Source organism: Antedon bifida, chromosome 8 (assembly GCF_963402885.1).
Source record: "Antedon bifida chromosome 8, ecAntBifi1.1, whole genome shotgun sequence".
Classification (NCBI taxonomy): Eukaryota; Metazoa; Echinodermata; class Crinoidea; order Comatulida; family Antedonidae; genus Antedon; species Antedon bifida.
In genome coordinates, this window is record NC_136233.1 from 12,585,207 (window position 1) to 12,606,005 (window position 20,799).

Sequence of the window (20,799 nt, forward strand, 5' to 3'; positions counted from 1 at the left end):
AACACGCCGCATATAAGTTAGAACTACAGACTTATACAGTGAATATGTGAGGTGGAAAACAGTATAGTTTCTTGTAAAATCTGATGGTAGAATACCGACTTTAGGCCTACAGACGGATTTCCCCTGTAAAAGATTTATCACGAGAAATTACAGTAATAAAACTACTTTTTCTTTGTTAAAGATGTACTATTCTTCCAAAAAAACAACATTAACAGAATCGGATTTTGAATAGGCCAATTCAGAGCTTCTGGCAATGTTATTCACTTCCCGTAGAAAAAAACCCAAAATAACGATTTCACTTATAAAAAAGACAAAATAAACGGTTGAATTTAACCAAAAACCATTGTCTGAAAGACAATTTGACTATTTAAGAAAAATCTTTAAATTACAGGTTTTTTTAAAGTCCAATTTTTGGTAAAACTATAAACTATTTGACATTAAATGGCATATTAAAACAAAAATTATGATTTCTTTAAGGCGACAACTAATCTTTAGTAAGTTAGGATAAGAGGTTATTTGTGGAACTTAACCATTGCTATATTCTGTTTAAAAAAAAGTCTCGTTTAACCTAATGTATTCATTTCACCAAAACAGTATACATTCTTATGTCATTCTTATATATCCATACTTATGTCTCTGTCTACACTATCAAACTAGTGTGACAAAAGTGTAATGTGCCCAAATATGATAGTTATGCTTAAATATGTATTGTCCCTTCTTCTTTGTTGAATATGCCATTTTAATGTCACCCAATAGTTATCCACTTTGACAAAAAAATTGGATGGAAAAGAAAATAAATTTACCTAAAAAACTGTAATCTAAAGCAAAAAAATAGTCAAATTGGCTGCCAGCCAATGGATTTTTGATTGAATTTAACCATTTATTTTGTAACCTTATAAATGAAAACATTATTTTTTTCCTACGTAACTGATTAACTTTAAAATTATAAAATAATCTATTCAAAGTCTATTTTATGAATCTTTATTTTTCATGTTTGGGGAACAATACAAATATGGTAGTGATATGACATCATCATGTCCATATATGGGCACACCATATAAAGTTTGATAGTGTTTATTAGAGGGAGCTTAATATACATCCTTATGTGTTTGTTAAATAGATGAAGGTTATGCGCTCACCTGAGGTGCCGCAAAATAGTAGGCCACCGACAGTCACAGACACGCGCCGTTCGCTCACTTTACAGAGTATTAGAATGGAATCCCTACTCAAAAATGAAAACACGTATCCATTAACCATTGACATGCAATGCTTATTTTGTTTTTGTACGTTGATTGCTTGGTGTGAGGCTATTTTAGTAGGGTCAAGCGAATTGTTGATTAGGCTAAATTACGCAAACGATGCGACGTGAAGACGCGAGTAGATATCAAATTTTAACAAGTTTCCAGATATATCTGTAATAGGCCTATGTCCTAAATAGTGATAAATTATGGTATTTATATAGGATACTATGAATTAACTATTTATTTTATTTATTTCATTTTATATGTAATTCTTATTATGTCTTTTACATTTCCATATGTCCTTCTTATGATCCTTGTTCACTTTCACATCTCCGATTTCTCTTGCAATGGACCCCATTGGAAATAAATTGACATGTCGATTTTATGGGTCGTCCTCGCATCCATTCACTTTTGTTTTATTCAATTTTAATATTCCAATTGTTTTTATTTTCTTCCTTGTTATGTATTTTAAATGTATTGTTGAATGGATGCTAAATGAAAAAATAAAAATAAATAAAAAGCATCGCATCAACCAGCGAGTAACTCGCCAATTACAGGATAATAAACTATTTTATAATTAATCGTGCTTTATAAACTAAGTTTTATTGGGAGTGGAGTTGAAAGAGTCGCGAGTTACAACCTTTACACTAGGCCAAGATTGGAAGGCAAGCATGTTAATCACCAAGCTACAGATCCACTATTATACTTGTAGTTAAAATCAACCTAATCAACAATCAACCTAATCTATTTGAGGCACTGAACAGTGAAGAAGAAAAATGTTCAAAAACAACCACAGACCTCCCTTTCAATCCTTCGTCAGGGCTAATCTTTTCAAGATTGTTTTACAGCATTGGCTTTTCATACTTCACTTTGATGCCACGATAAAATTCATAATCATTACAATAATCAAATTATGTTTTCCTAACCAGGTACAAGAATACCTTTAACTTTGACCCCACTTAGAAATGAAAACATAAATTTATATATCTGTAATTTGAAATAACATAAACCGCATGTAATTTAATTTTAGCCTCTGGCTTTAAGACACACAGTTGACATAACGTTTCAGTAAGGTCAGATATTTATGACTATTGAGATAAAACCTTTAATAGTCAAATAAATATAAATTCTAGCCACAGGCAAATTATACTTCTTGATTATATTGTGACTTTGATTTATTGGTTAAAACCTGGTTGAAACAAATGGTAGTTCTGTTGTATTCACAAATGGCTATTGATTAGGTAAAATGTATCCTCAAAATATTAAATTAATTTAGGTAGCAACTGTGCTTATATATTACATTAACACTAATATCAATTTAGAACTAGTGATAACTTCATGTAAACTTTGACATTTATCACGTGAATGAAGAGACTATAGAACGAGAAAACAAATATAAGATCACTTTTTCTCTTTAAATATATTATTGCCATTTAAGTTGGTTCGTAGAACATTCTAAAACTGTCTCCTACATAAATCAACATTATAAAGTCTTGTCTACACTATGAAACTGACAAAAAAAAATTTATGTGCCCATATATGGACATGATGATGTCATATTACTGCCATATTTGGGCACATCACACTTTTTTTGTCAAACTAATTTGATAGTGTAGAACAGAGCTTTATATTGTTTTCAAGTCTTTAAAATGTAGAGATTTAGGACCGTTTGTACTTGTACTACAGTCGGAGATGTTAGCAAAACGATTTGAATAATGTAAGTATAGTGGCACATTCGAAATAATGGAAGAAATAGTATTTGTGCCACCACATTCACTTGGTTTGTACAAAAGTACGACGCGTGTTAGTGTGGGTATAAATTCGATTCATCATATTCCCGATACTCGTGAAACGTAATACTAAAGCAATTATGAGATTCTACTAAAATGATTTTATATTCTTGCACTGTATATAAATCGAAAATCAGAATATCATGATCTTCATAACCCATCTTATTCGCATCTCTATAATTAGAACCAAGAATAATAAAATTCGAGTCTCATTGTTATGTATAATACAATTACAGTATACTACTATAGGTAATAGTATATTACTGCTGAATCGAAACGGGAAAATGAAATGTTTGTCATTAGGGGGGAACTTTTTTGGGCCTCAAAAGCGTAAAGATGTATTGTCCCCCTGACAAAATTATTATTTAAAAAAATTCTGTTGAATATTCCATTTTATTGTCACATAATAGTTATTCACTTTGACAAAAATAGGGGTCTCATTCTAATATGAATAGAAGCATAGGTTGGGAGTAAACCTTGCAGATATATATTCCTGACAAAAATATTTTTTTTTTTTAAAGAAAATTATTGTTTCGGTTGTTTCTTCTACAGGAAGGGATTAACCTTGTTAAACAACAAAATGGCCGAGCGGTTAAGACAGTGAAACCGTAATTACATAATCAAAACATCGGCAAGGGTTCTAGGCTCACTCGCTCCATGGTTATGGTGGTAGAACAAGTCTTCTCCGATAAGAATCATAAACCAGTGCTGCTCAGTAAATCTTTCGAGACAAGTAAGAGGTTACCTCACACACAGCCACTGTCACACACATCCACTGATAAAAACTGGGCCCTCTGGACTGAAGAGTCTACCCAGTATAAATAAATATAAAGAAATAATATGAAATAGTCTAATAGCCTGATGATTTTATTAATCTTCATTTTTCATGTTTTTGGGAAAATACATTTTTAAGTGAACGTTATATTAATGTTTTACGGCAACTCTGATTCAGTGGCTATTCATTCATTAAGGTAACAGAGTGTAACAACTTGAAATATAACCGAATGAAGTACAGTTAATGTATGTACAGGCATTAATGATTTATTCACATAATTTATTATTATTATTATTTGATGATTGACTGTTACAATAAGTGGTATAATATACCAGCTAAATTGATTGTCAATCTATAATATCTTTCTGAATCACGCAATATGCAAATAGTAGTAATAATAATAACCATTTAAGTGCATGATCAAGTATGCATTATATTGCGTACTATTGCACGTTATGTGACCAACAATCGTCCAATCAAATGACTGGATTTATTTCGGTGTTGTATATACATTATATTGTTTAAAACCTTTATCTTTGTTTGGATATGAATTTTAAACATTATTACAGTAATGGTTAATACACCCGATGTATTCTTTCATTAGACATTCTAATTTAAGAGATGTGAATTGCATTTACACTGCTTTACATACATTTGTTGAGTGATGCTATTCATTGTCGCTATGAACAATGATTATTCAGCTAATAAATCGTCATTTATACAAAATAACGATTTACCAGCCTTAAAGGGCAACTCCGGGTTTAAAATGTCGATTTATTATATAAGCGATGCAATCATGACGTCACTCATTTACCAAAGTATAACAAACGTTCTGAAGTTTATTCTTTTTGTGTTTTTATTGTGTTACAGTTTTCACTAACTAAAATTAAACTATAACCTATACGATATTTGCCAGATACCCAGCATATATTCACTATTGTTTATGAATACCAATCAGTGTCTATGGCGACTGCTCAAAGTGTATGATGTTTCTGATATACAGTGTTATGAATCACATTCTCGCACAACGACAAAGACGAATTACACCACTATTGTGAAGGCTTGTGGTTCCAATTTTTTTCTTTACAATGTTGCTTTTTGAATTGGAATAAAACAAATATAAATTTCAAAACTCCCAGACATAAAGGATTTATTGATTTCCATTGTGTGGAAAGTAGCCGACATTCTTTGAGTGAATGACGCCGACACTAAAAATGCAATAAACACAGTAATATCATTTTTTTACGCATTTTTATCAGCGCCGTTCTCAAAGTGCTTCCTAATATTACCCCCAACGTAATCTATATCTCTCCTGAGACTACGGTAATAATATATCAGCAATATCAGTTAATTTCAGAAATGGTATATAAATACAGTAAACATATATCTATGTTTCTCACTAGGGATTTCAATAGTTACCTAAATACAATACACTATCTGACGGATATTGTAGCTAATCACATCGAATTATCGTTAAAAATCCACTGGGATTTATCTACTTATGAGAGAGAAACACGTCAGACGATACGTGTACACAAACCCGCAATTCTAAAATGCACCGACATCCCAGGTATATACGGTAGTACTGTATAACCTCCTGTCCCACAGAGACAGAAAACTGTGCATTCTCTGATACACGGGACACAACTGTAGCCCAGTCATCTCCCAAGACCCAGACCACAGAAGTTTAAGCACATAGGACATCAATTGCACTTTATGTTTTATTTAGGAGACAGAATACTAAGAGAGGATTTGCGTAATAGAGATGGTGCTAGTTTATATACAGTTTCACTGAAATGTTATATCTTATCTCCTCAAGAGCAAAATAAGAGCATAATGTTATCGCAAAATAAGAGCAATAATGTACTGTTTATAAAACAAGACCATAATTCGAATGATGTATTCAAGGTAATTGAATGTCCTGTTTAACAAATGACCGACCGTCCAACAGACAGCTTGGTGTAAGTGTGTACGATTAGTAGGTCTAACATTTCTTTATATACGGTATCTTAACATAATAATAATCAACATTATTCATATAGGACCCGGTGCATGTCTGATTCCTGACCAGACCAGCGTTGACAATACAAGACTGGTTTGTGGTAATTAACTAGGCCTACAGTACATAATTGCTCGGTGACGAATTTCAGCATCATTGGGGATTTCTCCCTATGATAAATGAGATACCGTGGACAGCGAAATTCATAGCAGACAGCAAACTAATGTAATGCGTTTAACAAATTTGGCTAGAGTTTAAATATTAAAATTGTTATAGCTGCAAACTTCAACATAATATATGAAGCATCTAAATTTATATAATCTTCTACCTACCTCTTAGGTTATGAAAATCCATTAATATTTTCATAATTCAAAGTAAATCATCCAAAATCACGTTTTTAAATTCCAACTGTTAAATATCAATATCGAAATCCACACAATCCAATGGTAATCAAAGTATCGAATGTATAGGCGTCATTCCAAGCGATGTTCATCATATTCAACGTGCACGACGAGGGAGCCTATTCACGCATTTCTTGAACGTCTGCTGACGAAGTGTGAGAAGTGCGTCGTCGGACGACGGCTGCCCATACACACTTATTAATGATATACACTCAGTAAGCTGAAATTGATCATATTCCTGTTGTATAATTCATTGAGGGTGGTCTTGATCAATTATGATTACTAAACCCCAGAGTTAAACGGCAATTAATAGTAAGTGCATGTTTGGCATTCACTCAGCAAAACGTTCCGTTAGTTCTTCAATAAATGTATAGTTTTCCATCAGAGTATTGTTTTTGATATAAATTGTCAGAACTTGTCTGATTGGTTGTCTTTAAAATTCTACCAATGGGGATCGACATTCATATTATGTTTCTAATGTACGTGCTATAAATAGATAATTGTCTCGCGTATTATATTTGTAAAGAATCTTTCACCGTGCTTATTAATTTTTCCTTTTTTGAATAACTTAATATATGAAACGTTATCAACAAATCAATATGATCTTGATGATGTATTATTATTATTTATAATACCACAAGAAACACATTGATGAAGAGCGCGTTGAAATAATGATAATCATCATTATCAATTATTTTCAGATATTTATCAATTAACCTAATGACACAAATACATTTCCATCAAATTTAATTAATCTACAAATTGATTACCTAATCGGTGATGGATTAAAAAGCGCGTCTAAATGCTGATAATTATAGCACGTATTTGTGTACGCGCGCGTTCATTTTACCTCTTTACCTCACGTTCCGAATTGTATTAGGTATTACACTATCGTGCTTTATGCGATAACCAATTTAGGTAGAGAAAACATCTCTGCTACATTGACTGTCTAACTGCCGTTGGTATTTGTACGAAACAAGATATACATACGCTTTAGGCCTGTTCATAAATTGAGTATATCAATAAGACTGACTTAAGTAAAGATATCAGACGATAGAAAATGTACAAGAATCGATGATTAGCTTAAGGCTACCCTGACTGTTGACATTGCTAAACATGATTGGAATTCCTAAAAAAAGTGTGCCTTTAAGATTATGGATTGTATGCTAACTTTAAAATCTGCTGAAAATGTTTAGATAATTTACAGTACCCCCTCCTCCATCTCTGGTTCTCTCGAGTGGTTATGCATTTAAGTCAATCTAAGCTCAGTCCTACATTCGTCGTATACGGGGCCTGTGTATATTATAAAGCCTATGTTCCATATATTAGATTGTTAACGTGTTGACGCATTGAACATAAATAATTGATGTAACATATGCTCCATTATAAAAGTAATTGGAAATGATAATAACAAATATGTTAAATGTACGGGATCTTCCTTTTCATAACATTGAGTTACTTTATTGTCGAATATATCAGTTTATTTAATTTCAAAGAAACGCTCAGTATGTAATGATGATGATATTACAGCAAGGTATGAGGAGACAAAGACGAAAATGAAGATGATGATGATGATTATGACGACAATAATGATAGAGTGATGCGGATTTGGACGACATTTTACCAATAAAATGCTACGATCTCAACATTATACATTATTCGCTGGCATCTCATTTCATCCTGAAATCACGTAATATAATTGGTTTAAAAACAGTGTTGAAGCGACATATAATTTGTTTTTTTCAATTACGTTAATAAACATGATATAATCTAACCTAATTAGGCGTGATTGTGCTGTGTTGTCACGTATACATTGTTTAATCATTCAATAAGTTGATATCGAAACCATGTCAGCCACATTTCAGATTTATTCGATTATTGTACTTGTTTATATTGTTATCTATTATTGATATGTGCCTTGCAGTTTTGAAAACAATGAGGACAGTGAAGGTATTATGTAAAACGTATGAGGAGGAAGAGGATGAAGAAGTAAAATGATCTATGATGATGATAATGAAAGAAGATGATAAATGATGATGATGATGATGATAATGACGATAATGGTGATGATAAAAGGGACGATGATAATGATGGTGAAGATGATAATAATAATGATGATAATGATGATGCTGATAATGATGATGATCAAAATGATGATGATGATGATGATGATGATGATGATGATGATAATAATAATAATGATGATGATGATAATGATGATGAAGATGATAATAATGATGATGATGATGATAATAATGATGATAATGGTGACGATGATAATGATGATGCTGATAATGATGATGATGATCAAAATGATGATGATGATGATGATGCTGATAATAATGATGATGAAGATTATAATAATAATGATGATGATAATATTGATGATAATGACGATGAAGCTGCTGATTCATTTCATTTTTTTATGATAATAATGATGATGATGATGATAGATAATATAATAATGCACTGCGTAAAATGATATTAATAATTGGCCACAATGACCGTAATCAGTAATAACTGTCTTCAGTTTTCCTTTGAATGTTACTTTTGATTGATTTGCCTGATTTGTTCTATATAAGACATCAGCACAGAAGTGGTTGAACTCAACGGATGATGATTTCCTCAAGAATGCTAACACAAATATAACGAATATGCTAATGTGAAACTATTTGAGAAAAAGGATTCTTTGGAGAATAAATCCATAAAATAAAAATTGTATCATAAAACGGGATTATACACGTTCTAAGAACCAATTCGGGGAAACGCAACGCAGATAACACACTTTTCTTTTTTTATCTATCCTAGTCCTATCGATAATGATACCAAAGAGCAAATAATATATATATATATATACTGACCACATTGTATAATCCGGGTTCTAAAATGAAAACAAACAAAAATGAAAATGAAAAACTCACAAAGAGATTGTTCTTTCTGGATAGATGATAATGATGATTATTGTCTAGTATATAGGAAAATATAAGAAAATTAATGAAAAAAGGAGGTAATAAATACGGAATTCAAAAATGTAAAAATGTTGCAGATGAATTGTAACGACATTTGGAATTAACAAAAATGTGCTAAATAATATGATTTTATGTAATGACATGAGATAATATGAATATGAATAAAAGTGGTGTATGCGCCACAAAAGAGAAAAAATATATATACTGACCACGAAGTAGCACAGTGAGTAGGCCTACCAATAAAACACAATTCGTGGCAAATACAATATATTTATAACATAATGTTATCATTGACTTAATCAGAAAGTATATTGAAATTTATATTTGGAATAGTTTATTTCATTTCACTTGTTCGACAAAACGTCCGCGACTTTTAAAGAGTCAAATTGAAACTCATTCTGGCTCATAGGCCACAAGTCACAGCTTACAAATTACACACCTCATTTATATTGAAGCTTGACTTTAGCCTACAAGTAAAACAACAGGCGAGGTGGTAGTATATGTGGCGTGCGGTGACCATTTATCAAACAGCTTTGAAACACTCACCGAGGAGTCATTAACAGTTGCAAATTATGTAAGATAAATTAACTATGGTACATTGACAACTGTATTAATATATACATCACACGTGTATGTATATGTGTTCATCTATTTATGTCGCCATGTGGTGAATAGTGTCATCATATCCTATGGCTAGCCTGACCCGGGTGTGAACTATTTGAACATAGCTAGAAGAGCCTATTTACTGGAATAAAATTGTACAACCTTATGGCTTGTGGAACATAGAATTTTCTTTCTATTTATTCAAAGAATTACGTGACAGCGATTTTTCAATTTATAAATAACTATTTTTAATGTTTTCAAGATACATGCTTCATTACATCTATTAAAATAAATAGACCTAATATTGCATGCACTCAAAATGAAGTCAACCAAAGATTCTATTTCAACGTAAAATTGTTTTTCAAATGTGTTTATTCGTTGCTTCTCGTCTTTCTTTCAATATGATAACCAGTCTTTATATTCATAGTATGGTGACAGATTAAGTTATTATTTATTTGTGTAATGTGCAAAAAAATCAATTAATGATAACGAATTGGATATCTCGTCCAGACAAAAAAGAACCAATCATATAATAATTATTATTACATTATAATACACAAACGAACCATCTTATTGTCGAAAATGTATAGTTAGGCCTATAGTCCTAAATTTGTTTAGCAAATAGATAAACAAACGATGTCTGTTAATTTTCCGAAAAATCGATATATTGGTGACGTCACAAAAGCTTATTAAAATCTCGAGCATCTTTATTTTCAGTATTGGTCGAAATGTAGAATAGCACGCCCTCTATCGCTCCTAATTGTTTTTTATTCAGTTCTGGGTGCTTATCAATTTTTATTACAAGTTTGTTTTATATTGATCATTAAACTCTTTTTATTTCTTGAATTTTATCACAAAATAATAATTACTAACAACTTTGGAATCAATATTTTCTCGGTATAACAAGTCCAGATAATTGTATTGCAGAGAAATTATGCATTTATTATAATTGGTTATACCTGCAATTCAATATTTGATTGATCCTTATATTTCGTATTTCGTTACTTTATGGAATTAATAGTGTTCAGTTTCGAACTTTTGTGCAAAGATCTCGAGTTTAGTTTAAGGTAACTCGATATTTAACATCAACTGTATCAAGGAAAAACTAAGAAGCAAATTCTCTTTGGTGAGGTTTGTATTTCGTTTGCTGAATGTACCTATAATATTAAGATGTAGGTCTAATGTCAATCTATAGATGTAATATTTGACTGAATAATATTTTTTTTTATATTTTACTTTCAATATATTATTAAATTCCCCAGTAAGGTACTAATTAACAGGCATTATTAAGATACTGTACATGAACTGGTTAAAAGTGAAAATTTAAATGAATATTGCCTATATTAAACATTCTTTGTTTGTTTATTGTCATCAACCATGCAAAAGCTGTTGATGAAAACATATATTGCGATAAAGGTTATGTTTTCACTATTCAAGATATTTCTGTTCTGACTGTTATTTGCTGACATTAAAACAAAATTACTAGCGTGAATGGTAGCTAAAGTTGTGAGAAGTGCAAGCAGTTGTAGACGCAACAATCATGTTCAACAATAATTTAGGGGTTTGAAATTATTTTTAGAAAGGGTTATTTATAGTAAATAAGGCCATATACATGGCTGCAGTCGCGTTCTCAAGTTAGTGTTTACCGACCAACCGACCGACCGAACAACCGACCGACCAACTGACCGACCGACCAATCGACCGACATAGTGAGCTGTAGTAAATAAATGCTAATAGATGAGAAGAAACCTAACACTATGGTAAGCTACTGTGGACAAAATTATGCGGTCAAACGACAGGAAGCATCCTTCAAGTTTATACACTAGTCTGGAAGAAGGAATTATTTCATCTGCTGCATGTGAACTAGTTATGGTGAACTTACTAATGTTTCAATATTTAACAATATTGTTTGAATTGACAGAATGGTTCAACATTATGATTTAGAATTGAAAACAGCGCCCTCAAGATCATAATAAGTACTGTATAACAAAGATTATTTGACAAGCATAGAAGAAACACTAAATACTAGAAACTAATTAATTAAACGGTGAAGATTAGGAAACCTGCGAGAATGAGGAACCGATCGAGATTCGAACCAGGAACCTTCTGCTTGATATTCACGTCCATTAGACCACTGGAGCTTTCACGGTATGGTTCAAATTCAATTGCGAGTCTTTATAATTATTAATCTATTATTTAACAGAATCTTCGATCTAATATGAATGCAAACGACTTTACTCTAACTTTATTCAATATTTTTAAGGTTAAACTTAGTAAATTTTTTAATCTAAATTAAATTGTTTTTTAATATTTGATGAATAGATTAAAATTGTAAACGCCTAAATTTCCAGCTAATGACAAGTCCAGAAATATACGCCACAAATTCTGGTAGTTACGAATAACAGAAATTATCAAACAGCTAAGATGGTAAGAATATGACGTCATAACTATCGCCATTTAATTTGATATAAGCACTTTAGTCCGAACTGTTGATTGGCAGACTGGAATGTTATCTACAATCAGAGTGGCCCGCGTAATATCCTAGCATCAGTATCACCTTGCTGTCAAAACATCTTGTGACACATATCAAAATCAGTAAAAACAAAATGTTGAACATACGGCGATGGGTCAGTTAATTATTACAGGAGCCCAGGACATAATAATAATAGTACGTTAAATTTACAGGAGACTTGGTTATGGGTTAAAAAAAATAATGCAATAGCACGTTCAAACTGGGCTTAGGCGTCTGCGAAATCCGTGTCGATTTTGACACCTTGTGTGATAATTATAATGACTTTGTCAATACTAAACAGTAAGATGAGATGCGATTTGGTCTCTGGCACGTGGAACAAAATTCACGCTATATTGGCTAAAATTAAACGCTGAGTAACTTTTGATATCATACAGCCTGGGAAAAGTTTAGTAAAGATAATTACAAATTATTTAAACATTTACGTATAAGTAAAGAATATCAAAGATATATTGAAGCACTGTGCGAAACGGGTCTACGCGTAGACATTGGGACTTCGGGTGAACCAATTTGCTTTCACAAACATTATATTGAGAACGTATATCTTACGCTAAAAATGACCTAACCTAAGATAAATTATAATGTCTATCAAATACCTATCCGTCGGCGATCAAAATATGTTCACCAACCGAAAGCAATAAAGCAACAAGACAAGAAAACAGATATTGTGCTTAATTTTAAGATACTTAGCAGGTTGTGTTTTTAGTAATTATGGACTTGACGACAGATTGAGTAAAATAAATAAAACAACTCGTCAACTAATCAGCAACAGCGCCTTTGGGTCCCAAAACACATCCTATATTGTGATAATTTTCATAACATACTGAGAAAGTTATTAATGTTACATGACACTGTATTACAACATTATTGGTTAATTATGAATACAGTAGGGAGCTAGTACCTATCATACATTTTAGCTTCTTCCACGGTGTAGTATGGGAAGCTAACATAATAGTAAAGCTAACATGATAAAAGAAACTATCTTGTTATAACCTGTGAGTTAGATCTTTCGTTCAAGAGCATGCTCTATCTAAACCTTCCTTCCTAGGAAGGAAAACATTTTAAAAAGGAAGAAATAATCTTTTAAGAAGCAAGTTGAAAGAATGGTTACTACAATGTTTAGACCAATACCAGTATGTATTACCTTCATTTATCATCAACGCTTGCCAAAATATGGGACATTTGACATTTAACATTTTGCTTAGATATATTCCCCGCCTAACGATTACCACATTCGTTTGCAATACGGTGTTATGTAATAATATCTGTAAAAGTGATCATAAAATACGATGATATTGGTTGAATATTTATGAAACATATGTAAGGTTGTAAATTAACGATTGCTTTTACAACGAATTCAAATACATTATTCTTATTACGTAAAATAAATATATATGCAGAGCCTACGTACATATGGCCGGCGTGAACTATGATTTTAAAGAGAGTCATAGTTTTTTTGAATGTATGAATCGAATGTAAACATCTATATTTAAGGATCGTTCTTTCCAGAAATTCACAAAATAATATTTTAAACATACAGTAACAGTTTAATGCTGTATTTAAAATCTGTATTAAACAATATTATTTCTTCGATCTTTCCAAACATTCGTACAATCTACACACAACCATATGTCGTTTCTCTGATCAACAAAAGCGATGGATTATCCAAAGTTTTGCTTGTGATCGGTCAATATTTGCTTGCGTTGCGGCTTACATTTTTGCGTTGCGTGCTAGTGGGCACCGAACTATGCGTATTGTTTTAAAAGGTAGGTTCGGATATGAATATTTTCTACTTTTATTATAACAGTTTGCAACAGCATTTGATAATAACCGCATTTATTTTCCAACAGAGGTTGAAGCATTACGAGCACCGTAAATGAAACCCACTTTTGCAAACCCGGAGCTACCCTTTAAAGAATCCATTGCACATTACGTCATAGATGACGAGGGTATGTAAATTTATATGTAAAACATATTCAGTGGTGAAGCATGCATCAAATCCGTAAATTAAACCTACTTTTGCAAACCCGGAGCTAACCTTTAAAGAATCCATTACACATTACGTCATAGATGACGAGGGTACTTGAACGTAAATTGATATGTAAAACATATTCGGTGGTGAAGCATGCAACGAGCGCCGTCAATTAAACCCACTTTTGCAAATCCGGAGCTACCCTTTAAAGAATCCATTGCACATTACATAATAGACGACGAGGGTACTTGAACGTAAATTGATATGTAAAACATATTCAAAGGTTTCTGAACACGCTGTTCAAAAATCACCACCTGTTCACGTGATATTCAGTTTTAATTGTAAAGTCAATAATAAATGCAAGCATACACTAATTGATATTAGGTTAGTTGGTTATTATTGTAGCATCAGTTTACAGAAATATTACAATTTCCAAAGTATCGTATCAATAATACTAATCACCATAGATTCATTTAAATTCCAAAATGGGACGAAGCGACAAGTCTAATGGAATTACTGATTGAGGATTCATAATTTAATTATTTCAGACTGCGCTGGATAATATATACAATTTGAATCACATTAAATTATATGTCGCTTGTCAGCTTTAAAACTTCAATAATTGATGATGTCGATAATGATGATTATGATGATAAAGAGACGACGATGTATTACGATTATGAAATAAAAATTATAGTTATGACGGAGAAGTGACGATGACCATGTCTAGATCACGATTTAAATGATGACGATAACGATGGTAACCATATCTAGATGATGCTGACTATGTAGATCATGATGTAGATGATGTAAATGATGACGATAACGATGGTAACCATATCTAGATGATGCTGACTATGTAGATCATGATGTAGATGATTTAGATGATGACGATAACGATGGTAACCATATCTAGATAATGCTGATTATGTAGATCATGATGTAGATGATATAGGTAGATGACTATAACGATGGTAACCATATCTAGATGATGCTAACTATGTAGATCATGCTGTAGATGATGTAGATGATGACGATAACGATGGTAACCATATCTAGATGATGCTGACTATGTAGATCATGATGTAGATGATGTAGATGATGACGATAACGATGGTAACCACACCTAGATGATGTAGATCATGATGTAGATAATGTAGATGATGATAACGATGGTAACCATATCTAGATGATGCTGACTATGTAGATCATGATGTAGATGATGTAGATGACGATGGTAACTATATCTAGATAATGCTGATTGTGTAGATCATGATGTAGATGATGTAGGTAGATGATGACTATAACGATGGTAACCATATCTAGATGATGCTGACTATGTAGATCATGATGTAGATGATGTAGGTAGATGATGACTATAACGATGGTAACCATATCTAGATGATGCTGACTATGTAGATCATGATGTAGATGATAAGAGTAGGAGTCATGCTATCGCAAAGCGTGAGGATTTCTAAAAACAATAATATTACTAAGAACTGACAGATAACCAACATTCATTGCTGTTATTAATCCCAAAGGTCGGGCAATTCGCCAATGTCGTAACAAAAAATGTGACGCGCTCGTTCAAAAAGATATTATGGTTTTACTAATTTTACCAGATCTGTGTATACACGGTATCATCTTATCAATTTCACAGAAACGCTGCAACATGATTACAAGAATTACACAGAAACTCTTTAACAAGATTACAAGAATAAGAACTGCTGTTGAAATTTGAGAATAGCCAAGACAAACATAACTTTTATGTTGCGGGTTTATGATAAAATGAGTTTTCATTTGATTTTTCCACCTATACTGAATCCTGTTCAAACACTATATAGTATAAATTACTGCGAAACACTTTTAGTGTCATTCCGATGCCCAACATTGTTCGATTTAACTTGTTTAAAATGTCATGATGGTTGAAATAATGGCTGGTCGTCGCGTGTTTCATGCATTATGGTAATTTGTAAATATAAAATGCAAATGGACTGTTTTAAAAGAAAAGGTATTGTATTGTATTACAATACATTTGTATTTGCATAATTGGCAACGGGCAAACCAGATGTATTATTACAACAATGGCACGCACATTGTGCCGTTAACTGTATTATTGAAAACATTTGCACGCGAATAGGACTATGTCACAGGATTGGAAAAGGGTACCGTAAAATCTACCGTAATTGTAACCCTGGGTTAGGGTGGGTTACTATTTGAAGGGGGGGGGGGGGGGGGGTTACTATTAGAGTAAGTTGGCGGTTACTATTAGAGTAGTGGGTTACTGTTATTAATCTTTAATTAGTGACCTGAAAATAGTAACCAACACCCCACTCCCCAAACTTTATTTTATAAACTCAAAAACACTCAATCCTCTCCCGAGATCAACATGCATTATCGCCTTATTTTCAAAATACGGCTGCATCATAAGTTTTTGTGACTAATAGTAACCACATGGGTTACTATTAGAGTAGTGGGTTATTATTATAGATTGACTTATAAGGTGGGTTACTATTAGAAGGGGGTTACTATTAGAGTGTGGGTTACTATTGAAGATTTACGGTATTTCTATTATTATTTTATTGAAACACTTAACCAATAAATGACATTACTATAAACCAATTCTTAATCACTAGATGGTTATAATAATTGTATTGGTTAATCTTTTGAGATTGAGATGAGTAATGTAATGATGCCGAGCAGAACATTTCTACAGACACTGTAAATTATTTGCGTACCTATCTTTAAAATATAATGCCATTAAACAAAAAAATGTTTCTCTTAATAGTTGCAATAGAAGAGATAAGATCTTATATCACTGCTGTCCTTCACATATCATACGTTTTCATGAATTATGGCACGCACATAGCCTTTAAAGATGTGTCATAATTTTTGTCCCTAATGACGTCTCATACATTGAGATTTCATTATTGTGCTCTAAACCTAATTGTTGGTAATTGTTTATGTATCTAGATTTCAACATGCCTGTATTTCATAGTTCATTTACGCATTGAAAATAATGTAAGATTGTTTGGGGAGAAAAAAACCGAGGCAATGTTTCAACTACGTTGCTGATGATAACGTGGCATAACGTGCGATATGATGTCATTGCGAAAAATAAAATTGTATTTCGATGTCTAAGCCAAAATACAATCCTTAAAAGGAAAATGGTACGGTAAAATGTGGCCAGATTCCCATCGTATCCCAAACCATGAAACGTATAAGACTCAACTATACAGACATGGTCGGATACTATAGGCCTTAAGTTACACTAATTATTTAATATTTATAATTTAACCTATGTATATAAATAACAAGTAACATTATATCCATAGATAAAATTACAATTTATATAGGATATACAATTACTTTAGAAGTCAAATTTAAGAATTTCTAAAATATGTTAACAAGTCTTCAGTGGAAATTAAAGCAGAAGTTCTGATATGCAGTGTAACAGCGCGCAGACGAACACAACATCATAACCGCTAAAATTCAAGAAATATTATAATTTTACGATTATAGTAAAAAAAAGAATGAAGTATCAATAGAAGTATATAATGACACTTACCTGAGAATACAAGTCTATGCACAAAAGATGTGGCCGGCAAACGCAGGACAAAGTAGGGCGCATTCCCTTCCATTCAAATACTCGTTAGGTCCATTAGCACTCATCCAAAAGTAAAAAAACACATGGACGTTTTATGCTCCAGGTAGATAGCGTATGATCTCTCGAGAAGTCAGTTACCGTTTGATCATTTGACGTGCTAATAGAAGAGAAAAAATATAGGCCTATTGATTAGGCCAGAGTAGAATCCCGATTAGCTCCTATCCTATTAATCAATGACCAATTATCATCAATATAAATGTTAAACTATTCGTCAAAAAGCGAATGTTATGTTTCCGGCTGACGCGCAGAAGCAGACGATACCGTTACCGTACGCACACAAAAGTGCAACACCGTCGTGTAACCATTGACACACGATGCCATCAAATAAACTCTAGATTCCTAACGTCCAAAATAATATTAATATTTCAGAGAACATACTAGTCAAGAGATCACTGTACATTTAATAAAGTTATTCTTGTAATTTGATTCGAGTCATGTGATTGTCGTGTTCTACTAACAGTGGTTAGTAGAATTAGCAGCGACCGTAATTTGGGTGGGGCTTGCGTTGTTTGCGCACGGTTCTATTAATTCTATTGAATACCAGCACTACCATCAATAACACTAATAATATGAAATGCAAATTTCCATCGGAGATACATTAGCAATTTACGTTGTAATTTCTAAATTTTAGAGGCAAGTTGACCATTTAAGTATTATGACCTAGTTGTGTACGTTTCGATGTGTACGAGTGAGAAAGAATGAAATATGATGAATGTTAGTAGGGGCGGAACAAGACGTGAATGGCAAAAGGAGGATCAAAAAGGACAAAATTACGATCAAATATTGTTCTAAACCGAGACCATATGACGCGCTACCGTTACAAACATTATCTGAAAATATCACTAAGCATAAAAATATAAACATATTTTTTTAATAAATGCTCAACAAATAATTCTCAAATTGTATTGTATGGAATTACTAAGCTTCACGTTGTGTGGTAGTGAGGCCAGTGCCTTCTACGCCGTCTTAGCCACCCCAGTACAGCATTGTTCAACCAGGGAGGCCTACGCATTCAACTGAGTTCTAGGAGTTTTTTTTTATCGGGAATTGAACCCGGTATTTCTGGAAATTGTGTCCTAATCACTCGGCTACTGCAATTAACGATAGGCCTAGGAGATTAAAATATACAGTAGGCCCATAAGTTCAATTAAAATTGTTGTGATTGCCGATTGTGGGAAATAGTCTTTTTTGTCAACAACCCACCTTTATTATTTCCACTCTTTTTCATTACTTCTTACAATTACAAATAAGTTGACAATACAAATAGTCAACTCATAGAACAATACTATATTGCCCAGATTAAGTAACTTCCCCCGCTTGGTCAGTTATTTGGACGACTCTAACTCGGCAGTATGTTTATCTTAGGAGAGAAGTTTCAGATTATTTACTTCCAGCTGCCTCGATTCATCAACAGAGTTTGTTCGATCAAGCTGTGTTCGTAGACGAACATCATAGAGTAAAGAAATCTATTTCTTTGCTATGACTTGGTGTTAGGAGACGACACCCCACAGAGGTGTCCCCTCGTTAGACAAGTGTTTAAATACAGGATGAACGACATACATACTGGGTTAAAACAAACAAGCACAGTTGTGCTACTCTTTTGGACGTTGTCCTGACCACATGACATGAAATATCAGTGTCCAAACTGACAACCTGTGTCACTTACAAACATTTTCTCTCCATTCATTTTCGTCTTTTATTTTTCTATATTTAGGCAAATTGCCATATATAATAATAAACGTATATACGTCATGCATCACAAAAGGATTCGAACCGAGAGCTCGTTAGACAAGCATCTTAACCACTAAACTATACATTCACTTAAAATAGAATATAATATGTCAATCAGACAAATTGTCTCTTGAATAAGGGTTGGTCATTCCTATCGAGAATCTCCCCTTAATAGGGGTGTTCAAAGAAGGAGTTTATTATGACATAATATTTTTTTCAGACTCTATTAAGTATAGAAATCATTTCCGAGAATAGGGTAGTAATTGGAAAACATGAAAATGAAGATAGCAATCGATGGTTAGTGCCAGTTTGCTATACATTACAGTTACGCTTCCGACTTCCATAAATCATGAAGCTAATAAAACATATCTATGCAAGGGTTTCGCAGAATGTAGTCCAGCTAGGCCTAATATAATGTTCACATTACATTCAGGTGAATCTAGTGTTTCTGAAATAAATTCCATTCGTTTTAATACCGTAAGTGTATTCAAGGAGTTAAGTCAACTATAACAACTCCTTGGTGGATCACAGTGTTCGACTATGAAAACACAATCAATAAACTAACGCATTCCTTCATTTATGTGCACCGTTAAGTCGATAGCGGCGCCGCGTAGAGGTTCAGTGCCGCTTGACAGATCATTTTACGGTGTTTTTTTTTACAAAGTTCAGAAGCATCGAGGTAAACATGAAAATGTAATTAATGTTAATTGATGAGAGAGGGAAGTATAAGAAAGCTAAAAACATTGAAAAACAATGTAAATGTTCTATTGTACATTGTGGTCAGTAACATTCGATGACGTCACATCGCACTTAGCAAATTATTATCCAACATGGCCAATCTATCATTCATAAACAGACAAAATGAGAAGGTCCACCAACAGCTAATTAGGGTCACAAGTGAAATATTTTCGCATATTATTTTAGCAGGCGTACGGGATGGAAAAATATTGATACGACCTGCTACCTATATTTATCGACGGCTGGGTTTAAACTATTTAAAGCGGTATTTCTATTGCAACGATGGATCGGATATCAAAAATACGGGCTAAATTAAAAAGAACATCAAATAAAGATATTCAATTTACGCTTACAGTTACATTAGGCTACTAAGTAAGCTATCA

The 20,799-nt window shown here is 32.7% G+C and overlaps 1 protein-coding gene across 2 annotated transcripts in view; it reads right to left on the minus strand.

Annotated features, from left to right (window-relative positions):
- Positions 1-18,296, minus strand: part of LOC144849672 (neuropilin and tolloid-like protein 2) — a 28,848-nt gene extending 10,552 nt beyond the window's left edge. The window contains exon 1 of one of the 2 annotated variants that reach the window (XM_078706667.1): positions 17,849-18,296. In XM_078706667.1, the coding sequence (XP_078562793.1) occupies positions 17,849-17,921 (73 nt within the window). In that variant the 5' untranslated portion in view covers positions 17,922-18,296. Of the gene's footprint in view, positions 1-6,137; positions 6,626-17,848 lie in introns of those variants that run through there. The other variant, XM_078706668.1, reaches the window with a different exon arrangement.
- Between the last annotated feature and the right edge of the window lie 2,503 nt (positions 18,297-20,799).